At 39.4% G+C, this 15806-nt stretch overlaps 1 protein-coding gene across 1 annotated transcript in view; it reads right to left on the reverse strand.

The window, feature by feature from the left end:
• The window catches only part of srp68 (signal recognition particle 68), a 68093-nt gene that overhangs the window by 19569 nt on the left and 32718 nt on the right, over nt 1-15806 (reverse strand). Inside the window, exons 9-14 of the mRNA XM_073026668.1 lie at nt 12087-12185; nt 10449-10519; nt 9888-10041; nt 7853-7947; nt 1272-1401; nt 729-804 (exon numbers count right to left, since the gene is read on the reverse strand). Coding sequence (XP_072882769.1) covers nt 729-804; nt 1272-1401; nt 7853-7947; nt 9888-10041; nt 10449-10519; nt 12087-12185 — 625 coding nt within the window. The remainder of the gene's footprint in view (nt 1-728; nt 805-1271; nt 1402-7852; nt 7948-9887; nt 10042-10448; nt 10520-12086; nt 12186-15806) is intronic.

Genomic DNA, 15806 nt, shown 5'->3' on the forward strand with positions numbered 1-15806 from the left:
TTCAACAAGCCAGGCAGCACCTTTAGAGAGAGATTGGAAAAGCCTACTTTGCGTTGTATCATTAAAGAAATAATCAGGGTAGGACAGATGTGGAAATAATGGAGGAGGATCAAAATACTTAACAGTCAGAAGATATTTATGAACAGAACTAAAAATACTCTGATCAGTCAACTGCAGGGAGGGTTCTTCACCAATAAGGACTTCTGCAGATGATTTGAGAAAACTAATATTAGAATGTGGAAGCAGGTCTTGACAGTGAACAGGATATAATCATAAGTTTTACTCTGGCAAGCCTGTATGTTGTTACTGCAAACAGTATGCCCTTGCTTCAGATTAAGTCAAGAATAGACAATGCCTTGTAATTAATGAATTATGCCCAGCGTGAAAAAGACTTGCTGGTCCTAATACTTAACTGGTTGAATGTCTTATCCAAAGGTTCTCCAAGCTCTCTGCCCTTTAAATCTAATGAATAACCTCATTAACTCTCCAAAACTACTGAGCTAAACTAGCAGTAGTTTCTTCATTACATAAAATTGCAAATACACACCTGTACAAATCAGAGAAATTCCACTGCCCACGGGAACCACTTCTCAAACACTATTGTAAACATAGATTTAACAACTGTGCCCCACATGGCTTGCACATATACATAAATGCTACTTGCAGCTCTAAAGTAAATATTCATCATACTTAACTGAGCACCAACTTAATCATATTAACACACTCACCTAAAATAGCAGCTGCCTGTACAGAGTATTTCTCAGCATTCACTCGTGCAGCTAGTTCTTTGACATCAGGAAGATCCTGCACAAAAGTGGCATACCATTACTCCAGTAAATCCTGTCCAATTATTATTACATTTCAAACAGCATTTTCTGTGATTTGTTTTATGACATTCTTGCAAACACCATTTCCACTACAATAAAAACAGTGAACATTTGACTGTCATTTACAAATACTATTCTTAGAACAGATCGAATAGGATTGTACCGTTACACTTGACTCAGATAGCGTATGGCTACACGCATCAAGGTACATTAAAACATGAGCAAAAAAAACAGCCAATTATTACAAAAGCCTTGAATGCTTTGGTGTTAACTATTCAATCATAAAAATATCTCCAGACAAAATAATAAAAAACAATTTTAATGTAGTTCTGACCTTGACCAGTACAATTTAATTATAAAAAGAGTGGTTAAAAACGCATTTCAAGTCCAAATCAACACTAGAAACTGTCTGTGGAGAGTCTTTATGGATTTGGCAAATTGTACCTGTAAAATACTCGGCAATTTGGCAGTTTGGGTCTGTGCCTCCGAGGTGTATTTAAGGACTCGCTCATATAGGACCAGAGCTTCACTCCATTTTTTTACGAGCACATAGGACTGAGCAATGAAGAAACACCTGCAAAACAGAGGCAAAAGCTGAATAAAATTTTCCCCAAAATCATATTACATCATACAACTCCTTGGCAATTCAGAAAGTAAACCAATAGAGACCACTAGTATCTCATGACATTGCATGGATTCAGTTTCTTGTATAGCTATGCCTGATCAGCCACCAGGAAAAAAGCCTCTATAAGAGCCTGCACCAATGCTCTCAAAGAGTGTCATATACAATCCTGCAGAATTTTCTCTATTGCTACCTAAACATGATCTAAAATGTGATCAGATCCTCACACAACTACGAAAACTAAAGAGAACCCAATTAAATAAATAACACAAGAAACATGAGATTTGTTCAATTATTTATTTATTGAGAAAAATGATTCACTATTACACGTATTTGTCAGAAGTAGTATGTGACAGCTTGCTTTCAGTAACTGGTGTGACCACCCCCCACCTGTACCACAATAACTTCGACCAAACATTTCCAGTAACTGTTGATCAGTCCTGCACTTCAGCTTGGAGGAATTTTAGGCCATTCCTCCTTACAAAACTACTTCAACTCTGGGATGTTGGTGGCTTCCTTGCATGAACTACTTGCTTCAAGTCCTTCCACAACATTTCTATAGGATCAAGGTCAGGACTTTGACTCAGCTATTCCAAAACATGAATTTTCATCTTTTTAAACCAATCTGTGGTGATTTACTCTTGTCTTTCGGATCATTGTCTTGTTGCATTATCCAACTTCTGTTAAGCTTCAGGTGACAGACTGCTAGCCTGACATTTTCCTGTAAAATATCTCGATACAATTTTGAATTTATTGTTCCCTCAACAATTGCAAGCTGTCCAGGCCTCTGAGGCAGACCATGATGCTCCTTCCACTATGCTTCACAGTTGTGATGAGATTTTGGTGTTGGTGTGGAGTACCCTATTTTCCTCCAAACATAGCAATGGGCATTTCTGCCAAAAAGTTCAACTTTTGTCTCATTTGTCCACAGAACATTGTCCCAGAAGTGTTGTGGAACATCCAGGTGGTTTTTCGCAAACTTGAGATGTACATTAATGTTTTATATTTGGAGAGCCATGGTTTCCTCTGTGGTGTGCTTCCAGGAACACCATTCAGTGTTTTCTTATAGCAGACACATGAACAGAGACCTTAGCAAATTCTAGAGATTTCTGCAGGTCTTGTGCTGTTACCCTTGGGTTCTTTTTCACCTCCTTCAGCATTGCATGTTGTGCTCTTGGTGTGATCTTCGCAGGGCACCCACTCCTAGGGAGTGTAGCAACAATACTGAATTTCCTCCATTTGTAGATAATTTCCCTTACTGTGGACTGACGAACACTCAGCTCTTTAGAAATGCTTCTGTAGTCTTTTTCAGCTTCATGCATCTCTACAATTCCTCTTTTAAGGTCATTTGGAAGTTGTTTTGATTGAGGCATGGTGTACATAAACAGATCTTTCTTGAGGAGAACATGCTCTGGCAGTAACCTGACTTGTGTGTATTTTTTTAATAGGGCAGGTCACCTCTACAACCCACCCCTCTAATCTTGTTTCATTGATTGGAACACCCGACTCCAAATAGCTTTTATAGAAGGCATTACCCCCATACTTTTCCCAACAAATACATGTAATATTGGATAATTTTCCTCACTAAATGAATGAACATGTATAACGTGGTTTTTTAAAATTATTTATTTAATTGGGTTCTCTTTATCTAGTTTTTGGACTTGTGTGAAAATCTGATCACATTTAGGTCATATTTATGCAGAAAGAGATTTATTTTTTATATACAGGGTTCCCAAACTTTCTAGCACCATTGTAAATTTTAACTGCAGTGGATTTAGTAAGTAAGTGGATAAGCAGACCCCATGGTTTCTGACCCTAAAATTCAAGACACACAATGTGTGTAGAGTGGTCCAAGTTGTGAATCTCCTCAGACTCCAGGTCTTCTGGTTAGGATTGAGGTTCTGTAGTTTATCAATCAGGACTGTAGGAATGATGGTATTCCACCAAGCTATAGTCAATGAGCAGTGTCCTGACATAGGTGTTTGTATTGTCCAGGTGATCTAAGACTGTGCGAAGAGCCACAGATTGCATCTGCTGTAGACCTACTACAGCAATAGGCAAATTGCAGTGGGTCGGGTCCTTGCTGAGGCAGGAGTTGAATCTGACCATGACCAACCTCTCAAATAATTTCATCTTCATAGATGTGTGTGCTACTGGATGACAGTCATTAAGGCAGCTCACAGTACTCCTCTTGGGCACTGGTATAATTGTTGCCCTTTTGAAGCCGATGGGAAATTCCAACTGTAACTGAAAATCTGTGACTAGTGGTGTACTGCAGGGGTTTGTATTGGAACTGTTATTTGTCATTTATGTATATAACAATTACAGCACGGAAAATGGCCATCTCAGCCCTTCTAGTCAGTGCTGAACGCTTACTCTCACTTATATAATATATATTCCTATATAACCCTCCATTCATATACGTCTTGGATGAGAGTATGGGTGCGTTGTTAAGTCTGCTAAAAAAACCAAATTGGTGGAGTAGTAGATAATGGAACTGTGAACAGATAGGGCAGAACATAGAGCAGATGGAAATTTGAACAGAACAGTTGAAGATGGAATTTTATCCAGGCAAGTGTAAGGTAATGAATTTTGGAATTTCATAGAACAATACAACACACTATAGGCCTTTTGGTCCACAATGTTAGGTCAACCCTTTAACTTACTTCAAGATCAATCAAACCCTTCCCTCTCCCATCTGCCTTAACATATCTTTTTTTCTTTCATCCATGTGCCTATCTGAGTCTCTTAAATGTCCTTAACATATCTGACTACCACCACACCTGGCAGTGAGTTCCACAAACCTACCACTGTACAAAACAAAACTAGTTCTGACCTCCCCCCCCATACTTTAATCCAAACAGCTTAAAAAGTTCTGGCTATTAAATAAGTTCTATTAGCAATTTCTGCTCAGGGAAAAAGTCTTTGGCTGTCCACTCTATCTATGCCTTTTATCATCTTGTACACCTCTATCAAATCACTTGTCCTCCTCCTCCTCCTCTCCAAAAAGTCATAGCCTACTCAACCTATTCTCATAGATATACTCTCCAATACAGGCAGCAATGCAGTAAGTTTCCTCTGCCCCCTTTTAAAGCTTCCACATCCTTCCTATAATAAGGCAACCAGAACTGAACATATTTCAAACACTAATAGTGGATTCAGAGTCAAAAGCAGGGATTTCAGTAGGGTTGATACACAAAGGGACATTTCAGGAAAGTTCATAGTTCTCTGAAAGTGACAATGCAGGTGAAAGGGGAACAAAGGCAGCATTTAGCAAGCTTGCTTTCACAGGACAAGGCATATTGTACAAAAGTTGAAATGTCATGTTGCAGCTGGACAAAACTTGGTGCATTGTGTACTATTCTGGTCACACTGCAGGAAGGATATGGCAGCATTAGAAAGCGCAGAAGAAATTAACCAGGTTGCTGCTTGAAAATGGAAGTCTGTGGTTATAGAGGAGAGGTTGGATAATTGGATAGGCTGGGTTTATTCTCACTGGAAGATAAGAGGCAGAGAGGAACAGACAGGGTAGAAAGTCAGTCTTTTTCCTTGGATGGGGAAGTCTACAAGATAAAGATTTAAAAGGACTCAAAGAGCAGGTTGCTCTCAGAGGTTGGGGTTATATGGAATGAGTTGCCAGAAGAAGTGGTCAAGGTAGATACAATAATGGTGTTTAAAAGGCATTTGGACAGATACTTGCACTTCTTATTTTTGTAACATAGTAATTTGTGTTGCACTGCACTGCTGCCACAAAACACTAAATTTCACAACATATGTTAAGAGACGAATCAGATTATGCTACTTGGATAGGAGAGGTGTGGACAGATATGGGCCTATTGTGGACAAGAGGCATTAATATACATAGACATCATGATTGGCAGACCATTTGGGCCAAAGAGCCAGTTTTTGTGCTGTACAATTATACGGCTATAAATAGAATAGACTGACAAAAATAAATGGAAACATAGGTAAAATTTATGTTGCTGAAGTCAAAAGACTCATAAGCAGGGAATGCCAAATGTAATGGCAGCACATCAATGGCTGATGCCAATTCAGACCATACAGTGGAGGTTTTATTTGCCCCAACATATTTAGTCAAAGCAGTGCCTTGGGAATTACACAATTTGCAACTGTAACTGGCAATCACCTGGGTGTGGCTGGAAAACCATGACTCCACAAAGCAGTTCAATTTATTTCCACCTTTGCTCTATGATGTATTTTTGAGCATAAACTGTAATGGCCCAACTTTGCTTGAATGTGGGCAGATACACAACACAAGACTAATGATTAATATCTGGCTCCACAAGACTTAAAAGCATTTTACACTCAGCCTAATACAAACTCAAGTCACTCTGCCAATTAATATCTGGACAGGTGGTATACCACATTACCCATCATCCTTGAAATACTGCATATCCCAAGAGAGCCAAATCACTTTGGGGGGGGGGGGGGGGTGCGGGGAGTGATACAACAGAGAAAACAATAAAAATCAAAGGAAAATATGTTGAAAGACAGCACAGACCACAAAGAAACTACAAGCTAAGTTTGTGTTTCACTTCCTGATTTGGTCCTACCTACAGGTTTAAAGGAAAACTATTCTGAAGTTGTGAATGAGTGGAAGGCAAGTTAGCCTTTACAACAAACAAAGCAAAGTGGATGTTTATTGATAAACACAAATCCTGCAGTCCTGAAGGACTATCTCACCCAATACATTGACTTATTCATTTCCACAAATACTGCCTGACCTCCTGATCTCCTCTAGCATTTTGTGTGTTGCTCTGAATGTTTATTCATCAAGCAATTAAATAATGCAAATTACCTCCCCACAAAAATTCAGCAAGTGCAGAATATTCACAAATTATGTGAATGAAGGCAATGTACATCAGCAACACTAGTCTCCAGGTACAATACATCTAACATGATGACTTCAGTTCTGCCCAGGAATAGGCGTGTGATCATATACAGACAAGGAGAATCCTAGCTTCTCAGGCAGTGCTTTGGGATTGACGATGATCCACTCCAGTCCAGAGGAATGATAAATGCCCATTTATGATTTTTTTTAATGTAAGGGACTGTTACACACCAGCTACCGTGCAGTCCAACAACTGCTTAGCCATCAGTGGACAGATTCTCCAGGAGGCCATCAATATCTCTGCTACGAAGCTGGGTGCTCATTGTTCCAAATTCAGGCCTACCTTGGTTGTGATAAACCAATTTATGGACACCTTGTAAGTACAAACAAGTAATTGAGAAGCTTGTGGGATGGATTTGCTGCAGGGTGGAAAGCATCTTCCACTGGGTGGGATTGTGGCATTTCTGTGTGTGTTGTCCCTCTGGCACCACCCCCTATCCCAAAGCTGCAATAATCAGGGGCTCTGTAAGGCTGAGAGCACTGAGCCAGTGCAGTTCACTGGCAGTTACTCTTCCCGCACCTCACAGCTTTGTCTATGAAGGCCCTCTCCCCATTGCTCATTCCCCACACACACACACACAGTTCTGGTTACAAACCGTTCTCAGAAAAGGAACCCAATTCTGACCTAGGGATTGTATCAGTCTCAAAGGATTGTACTCCTATGAATGAGATATCTGACATATAAATTAGTTGCAGTATTCAGCTGGCTGAACAGATTTTGGGGTACAACGGTGAAGAGATTAAGTTAATGGGCCCAGGGACTCGAGCTTGAATTCCATGATAGCAATTGAGAAACTCCAAATCAAGTTATGAACAAATTTTGAATTTCTGAGTAATCATGAAAATACTGAATTGTCATAAAATCGATCTCATTCACCAATATCCTTCAAAAGGATGAAAATCTACCGTCCTTGCCCGGTTTCGCAGACTCGTCTTGCGTCCCGCAATGTGGTTGGCACTTAACTGTCTCATTTCAAGGATAATAAGAGCACTAACTTCCAGATTTGCTAGTTGCATCCACATTGGATGAATAAATCATTAACAAAAACACTAAGAGTTAGAGATCTGGTGGTCACAGACCTTCAGGAATGCATTTAACATTTACTTAAACAGATCACACAAAGGGAATGGAAAACAACACTTTGCGTCTTTAATATTTTTCAGGCAGAAAGACTGTTTTAGTTTTGAAATTTTAAAATTTATATATATTCACTGCTGTATTGTTACAATTTAATAAAAAATGTGGATACCCAAAACAAGAATGAGAAAAAGCCCAAGCTAAATTATTGAATGCATGCGTGCATGTGCATGGGACTTCACTGCAAATAGTACCAAGGTGGTCTACAATGAGATCCAAGATGTCTCATCTGTCTGGGTGTAAAATACTACCCACACTGAGATCTGCAAGAAGCCATGGGATTAAGAATACGGTAGAACAGCTGTTTTAACTGAAGAGGCAACTGAAGTGAACTCATTCTCCTCCATTCTTACCGGTAGGCCTTGTAAACTAAAGTCTTCAACTCCACTTCAGTCTGGAAATCTTTATCATCTTCTAGCCCTGAGAGTTGTGCCAGCTCAGAAAGATTCTGTACACCAACATAAAGTCCAATGTTAGAGAAAGATGAAGAAAACCCAGCTAATTCACAAAGATCTATCCGTGGACTTCTCGGACCCTTCAGTAGAGTTTCTTAAATATTTGTAGCAGTGAATGTATTTTTGATTAGATGCAATTCCCATCTGTACACAAGACTGAAAGTTGCATTTAATATATTAATGAGCAGGAACAGGGCAAGAGCTCTGAAGTGGTTGTGCACAGGAACCAGCTTTGCTTCATCTCCTGCAAGACCAACCAAGAGCCAGGCTTCAGTGCAACTTGATTTCACCCATCTAACAGGATAGGACTCCAAACAATCCTCTGGTGTAGGTGCACAACACACAAGCTTCCCGGGCAAAATTTACAGCTGTTCTCAGTTCACAAGGGAAACCCCAAGCTCTCTGTTGCCTGTTACTATAATTCTCTATCCAATTCTGATCTTTCTGTAACCCAATATAAGTTTGAAGAACCACATTTCATCTTCTATTTGGGGACGTTGTTGCCCTAACTATCAGATACTTTTATTCTTTCTTTCCTTCTTGCACCCTCTGCACAACCAATATTTGCTTTATTTGGCAGTTCTGAAGAGTCTTCAACTTGAAATATTAACTCAATATCTCTTCCCACAGATGTTATCAGGCTGCAGAGTATCACCAGTAACACTGGACAACAAAGATTTTGCTTCCTGAATACCTTTAGGTGTACCTTATGAATTTTGGGCTACTGATCATGAAAATCACCATGAAATTTCCCTATCACGCACCATTTTTTGAAATCGCTTATGTTTATTATTTCAATTCATAATTCAAGTCATTTAAAATGTTACCTACAATGTAAGCTGGAAAGTTTCCTATCTTGTTCAGAGAGGCTGTTGTTCATGGCTGCTGTATGGCAGGACAAGTTTTAGTAATAATTATTGGGTTCAGGACTGTAAGGATGGAATTTGCTATAACCAGGCACAAAAATTTCTATGAAGGATTTTGATATTTGAGACAGATGCTTCCCAGAATAACTGATGCCAAGATTAAGGAAAGTATTTTTGTTGGTCCATAAATCAAACAGGTCATCAATGACAGGCAATTTGAAGAATTTCTAGTGCGACTAGAGAAAAACAAATGGAAGGCATTCAAGGAAATAGTTGAAATTTTTCTCGGCATCTACAGAGCACCAAACTACATGCAGCTGGTTGAAAGCGTGCTTCAAGCATATAAAACCATGAAATGCAACATGTCACTAAAGATTCATTTTCTGCATTCCATTTAGACTTCTTCCCTGCAAATCTCGGTGCTGTTAGTGACGAGCATGGTGAAAGGTTTCACCAGGACATTGCAGTCATGGAGAAAAGATACCATGGCAACTGGAATCCATCAATGCTGGCGAATTATTGTTGGACACTTAAGCGAGAAGTCTCAGACACTGAGTACAAATGAAAATCATTAATAAAATATTTTAACTTACTTGAACTATTGCAAAGTATCAACACTGTTATGCAATTGAACACATTATATTCAATAAGAGTTAATTTGTTGTTTCTCCAAATTCTTACGTGATACAAGTAGTCTGAAATTGTATTTGTGTTCATCTTCAAGCAGTCTATCATAAACAAAAAAAAATTCTGAGGAAGCAACACTTTTGAAAAAATTTGTTGTCCAGTGTAATCAGTTACTCTTTTACTAAAAAGTGTAACTTACTCTAACTCAAGGACAAGCCAACTAGAGTCAACATGACAGCGCAAAGCAACAATATCTGGGGAAACTCAGTAGGTTGAGCCACATCTGTGGGAGGAAAGGAAATGCCAAAATATTTGCTCGACCCACTGAGTTACTCCAGATTATTTGTTGCTCCAGGTTCTAGCATCTACAGTTTCCTCTCTCCAAAAGCTGCACAAAGAAATCCAGCTTTACTTATCAGTTTGAAAAGAACAGCTCTTACCTGCAGAATAATGTCGTAGAGTCGGATCAGGTCCTGTGGCCGCAGCACACGTTTCCCTTCATCTTGCGATGGCTCACTCAGTTGCTTTTGCAAGGCTTCAGCCATGATAACATTACGCTTTATTGCCGTGGAAAGCTTAATGTATGTAAGGTAACTGTGTGGGTACAAGCAAAAATGAACACAAAGCCAATTCAAACTATTTGATTGAAGAATGTATTTAAGACCTTCAGAAACTAATGAAATTAAAATCTAGATTAGCCTTGAATTGAATGCTAGAACAGACCTATGGTGCTGAAAAATCTACTCCAAATCCAATGATTTTAATAAGAATCTTACAAGTTAAACCCCAACAGGAAAAGCTACTGCTCATTTTGCTTTTTGGGATTGGTTAGAAGACATGCACCAGAATCAATTTCATCATCTACTGGAATTCTCTAGATGTTTCTGTACAAACTATTTACATCCATCTTGGTATCTGCAGCTCAACAGCTATCTGTCATACTAGACAAGTCTTTAGGAGTGCTTTAAACTAAACAGACACAGTAAGTCAGAGAGACATACCTATGGAGGTATTGCAGTACAGACACCTTCCCCGAGTCAGGCTCTAGAGATCGCTCCCGCTGCTTCTGTGCCTGAATAAACCAAGAAAATTGTCAGAAATGCTGTGATCAAACACCATATTTCACATCTCTTATTGCTTTTGCTAGCAGGGCCATCTAGACTTATTCCCCCCCCCCCCCCCACACCCATTCCTATACACTCCTATTTATGAAATATCCTTCAGTAACTGCATAACAGCTAAATTCAATTTAATGCTCCAATCCATACAGAAATAAAATGTTCAATTTTTTCCATGTACATATGCAAGTACGATACCTCCTCTGGCATTTTTCTACTTTTTTTTCACATATGTGATATTACAGAATACTCTATTGCGTGATACACTCTGGTCTGGAGCAGTATTCCAATGCACAGGAATGCAAGAAGCTACAGAGGAGTAGTGAATTCAGCCCAATAACATCAAGTGCACCTCCCACCCCACCATCTGCAATAAATACACAAGGTGCTGCCTCAAGGTCACTACATCCATCATCAAAAATCCCCACCATGCCATATTCTTTCAACTATCATCAGGCAGAAAATACAGAAGGCTGAAGTTTCACAACACCAAGTACAAGAAGTTACTTTCCTTTGTCCACGAACCAACCTGCACAACCCTCATTACTACAGTTTAGCAACATATTGACCACTTTACACTAAAATAGACGCACACTTTTTAAAATCTGTTCTTCCTTGCCAACATTGTATAATTTATGTTAATTCTTGTGAATACTGCTTTATTGATGTGCTTGTGCTGCTGCAACAAGTTTTTCATTGTATCTGTGTGTACATGACAATAAACTTGACTTTCATAACCTTATTGTTGAAAATATAAAAAACAAATACATTATTTGGAGCTGAAACCATTTAATATCTCCAAGAGGCATTAAATGCAGTTACAGCAAACACACATTAAACAGTCTGAAAATAACTGTACAAAATATAGGCAAGATCAATTAACTCTATAAATACTTCTTTAAATCCTAAGTTGCATATCTAAGTGGCTCATGATATCTTGAAAACTCATTTCGGAAAATTGAAATAACTGAACATTTAGGCTGAGATTAAGCCGGTATTCCAACCATACAAAAATGATACTGTACATACTGCTGAATGACCAAAGAGTATAGTAAACATGAGGAAATCTGCAGATGCTGGAAATTCAAGCAACACACACAAGAATTTTGTACGTGTTTCAGGAGTACAGTACCTTGGCACCACAACTTGAAAGATTATCAACTTTGTAGAAGTACTTAGAGGTTACATAAGCTCAGCTGCCTTGAAGTACAGATGCCAGAGAGATCAGGGCAAAAGTGATAAAAGGATTTTATTCAATTCACAGAGATGAATTCCTTCATAAGGAGATTGAAAGCAAAGGGAAATAATATTATTCAGGAGTAAAATTGAAAAGGCTAAATGGAAAACAAAGTAAAAGGTAGAAAGATGGAATGGAGCTGATCAAAGCTCTAAATGAATAGCACAGCAGCAACGAGTCAAGGCTCCTACACCTTAGCTACATAAATATGTGGTTTTACATCAGTATTAGATCTTCAGCAGTCTTTATTACATTTCTCCCAACAGCCCTTCACTCAGCCTCACCGGATCAACCCTCAGTTCCTCACGGACTGCCTGGATAGCATCACGGCACTCACTCAACAGGCTCTCGTACAGACGCTCCTTGGCTTCATCAGTTGTTGTCTGCAACACAAAATCATTGATACCTAAGCACACAAATTGCAGGTATTTCTAGATAATACTATATAGAAGAACACAGATGGATGATAATTAATACATTGCATACTCAGAGAGAGGAGGGCTATCAATTTGCTGTAATCCTTTATAGTTCATAGGCAATTGCAATGCTAGTATGGTATCATATGGAACCCGATTTTGTCAATGGAGTAAAACTAACACGACACTCAATTGAGCCACACGTTCTTGTTTACTGGACACTGTTGTGAAGATGGATACTTGTGGATTGGGCTGCTGCTACCATCACTAAGCAATTACCACCAACAGATCACTTGCAATACCAGAGGAAACAACACACTGGATCATTGCTGCACCACCACCACCAAGAATGCCTACCATGCTATTCCACGCCCTTACTTCAGGAAGTCTGATCACCTGGCTGTACTCATACTCCTTGAGTATAGGCAGAGACTGAAGACTGCAGCACTAGTAGTGAGGACTAAGGTGGCATGGATAAGGGAAGCACAGGTGCGCCTACAGAACTGCTTTGAATCGGTGGACTGGATTGTATTCAGGGATTCATCTTCAAAGCTAGATGAGTATACTGCAGTTGTTACCGATTTCATTAAAACCTGTGTGAGTGAGTGTGCGCCTACAACGACTAACTGTACATTCCCAAATCAAAACCCGTGGATGAACCAGGAGTTATGTCATCTGCTGAAGACTAGATCTGTGGATTATTAGGAGTTTGAAGAGATTTGGCATGTCAACAAATACACTCAAAAACTTCTATAGTTGTACCGTGGAGAGCATTCTGACAGACTGCGTCATTGTCTGCTATTCGGGGTGGTGGGGGGGAACTGCACAGGACTGAAAGAGCTGCAGTAGGTTGGAAATATAGTCAGCTCCATCTTGGGTACTAGCCCACAAAGTACCCAGGACATCTTCAGGGACTGATGTCTCAGAAAGGCAAATTATTAAGGACGTCCAGCACCCAGGGCACGCCCTTTTCTCACAGGTAGGAGGTACAGAAGCCTGAAGGCATACACTCGGCGATTCAGGAACAGCTTCTTCCCCTCTGCCATCCAGTTCCTGACACTACCTCACTTTTAAAAAAATATACAGTATTTGTTTTTTTAGCACATTAAAAAAAAATCTATTCAATATACGCATACTGTAATTGGTTTACTTGTTTATTATTATTTTTATTTTATTTATTACTATTTTTTTCTCTTCTATATTATGTATTGCATTGAACTGTTGCCGATAAGTCAACAAATTTTACGTCACATGCTGGTGATAAAAAAAACTGATACTGATTCTGCTCCACACAACTGGCAAGAATCACACACTCGGGCAGCCAATCGAGATTTCAGCAGAAATGCCAATCACAAACATTTTCCCTAATTTTACTCATCTCTTGCTTTATTATAGTGTTTATGAGCATTCATTTACTTTATTTTAAAGGAATTTGGGGAGCTTATATTTTCAAATTTGCATTGAAATATTTCACCTCTTGCTCCCCACTTTTTTTTTGCCTTCACTTGCATCTTGCCAACAAAAAGGAATCAGTATTTGCATCACCTTCATGTAGGATTTAAATACCAGCTCTATTTCAACAGCCAAATCAGTTAAGAAAGGTAAAAGTCACCATGTATGTTCCAAGATTCTGGATAAAAATCTTGGAATTTCCTTCCGAGTGACATAGTGAGAGCACGTTCACCAGAGACTACTGAAGTTCAAGGAAATGGCTCACCACAACCTTCTCAAGAACAATTAGGACTGAACAATAAATGCCAGCTTTACCAGTGACATCCAAACCCTCAAAGTTACTGAAAATCAAAGTGATTCAGCTCAATATAAACATGAGCACTTGCAGAAATAACACTCAATTGCGCACTGATGATGTAATCTCAACTGCTGGTGAAACCTTTGCGACCCAAACTCCAGGCTCAGCGAACAACCCTACAAACAAGCAGCCAACCTGAACTACCAATCTTCTCTTTCGTTTTATACAAGAGACCCATTTAAAAGTCAGATAATAGTGGCCTGATAGTACAAAAACCTCAAGTTTTTATATCTTCTGCCAGATGAGAGAGGGGAGAGGAAAGAATGTCTGGGATGGATGTGGTTTGATTATGCTGGCTTCATTACTGAGGTAGTGAGAAGAGTAGACAGACTCTATAGAAGTGAGGCTGGTTACTATGATTTGCTGACCTGCATCCACATCTCTACAGTTTCTTGTAGTCATGTGCAGAGCAGTTGCCATATTAAGTTGTTATGGATCCATATAGGTGCATTTTTATGGTGCATTGAGTCGATGAGAATATACAGAATTTCTTTAGTCACCTGAGCAACTAGAGACATTGGTGTGCTTTCTTGGCCATGACATCAATGTGGTTGGGTCAGGACAGGCTATTGGTGATGTTTAGTTCTAGGAACTTCAAGTCAAGTTTATTGTCATTTGACTATTTATGTGTACCGTCAAATGAGACAAGGTTTCTCTCAACTAGGATATAAAGCACAATTGTACACATAACACACATAGTGCATACAATAACTTAGAATTAAATCTACAAATGAATTACACATAAATAAAGTATATAAATTCAATATTGTAAGGTACAGAACAAATTAACCCGTGGCACTTTGAATGCAGTGCAGCAGGGAGTTCAAATGCCTAATGACCTGAGGGAAGAAACTGTTTCCCACCCTGATTGTTCTTGTCTTTATGCATCAGAGTCTCCTGAGGATGCTGAATGGATGGGTGGGGTACTCGATGATACCAAGTCCCCTGCATACACAGCGCACCTAATACATGTCGCCAGCTGATGGTAGAGTGACTCCCAACGTTCATCTGGGCCGTTCTCAAATTCCTTTGTAGCGACTTCCAGTCCAATGTACTGCTACTTCCATACCAGATGGAGATGCAGCATTCTCAATGGTGCTCCTCTAAAATTCAGTTAAGATGTGGGATGGGGGGGGGGGGGGGGGTGAGCCTCACTTTCCTCAGTCTCCTCAGGAAGTGGAATGCTCCTGTGCCTCATTATTCAGGGAGTTCTCAACCTTGTCACTGTTGACGGAATACACACAAAATTTTGAGGGAACTCAGCAGGCCAGGGAGCATTTATGGAAAAGAGTAAACAGTCGAATGAAGGATCTTGGCCCAAAATGTTTACTGTTTACTCTTTCCACAGGCGCAGGTTAGCCTGCTGAGTTCCTCCAGAATTTTGTGTGTGTTGCTTAGATTTCCAATATCTGCAGATTTTCTCTTGTTACTGCTAACGTGATTTTACAAGACAACTTTGGTAGAATTCTTTGAGAATATCCACTTAACTCAAGTGGATGTAATGGATTTGAGTTTTCAGAATACATTTGATATGGTGGACAGAAAAAAAATTACTCCATAAACACATGGCATTGAGAGTAATAGGCAAATAGACAGTGCAGGGAATGTGGCCAAGTTAATGATGATGTGGTATATCAGCACAATTCAACTTTTGTTTGAATATCTGATCAAACATAAATAACAAATTGGTTCAATGCTATACAATACTGCAACTACTACAGTATCAGACAACTGCAATTTGCCCATTGCTGAAACAGGTTTATGGCAGTCATCTCTGA

Source organism: Hemitrygon akajei, chromosome 22 (assembly GCF_048418815.1).
Source record: "Hemitrygon akajei chromosome 22, sHemAka1.3, whole genome shotgun sequence".
In the NCBI taxonomy this organism is placed as follows: domain Eukaryota; kingdom Metazoa; phylum Chordata; class Chondrichthyes; order Myliobatiformes; family Dasyatidae; genus Hemitrygon; species Hemitrygon akajei.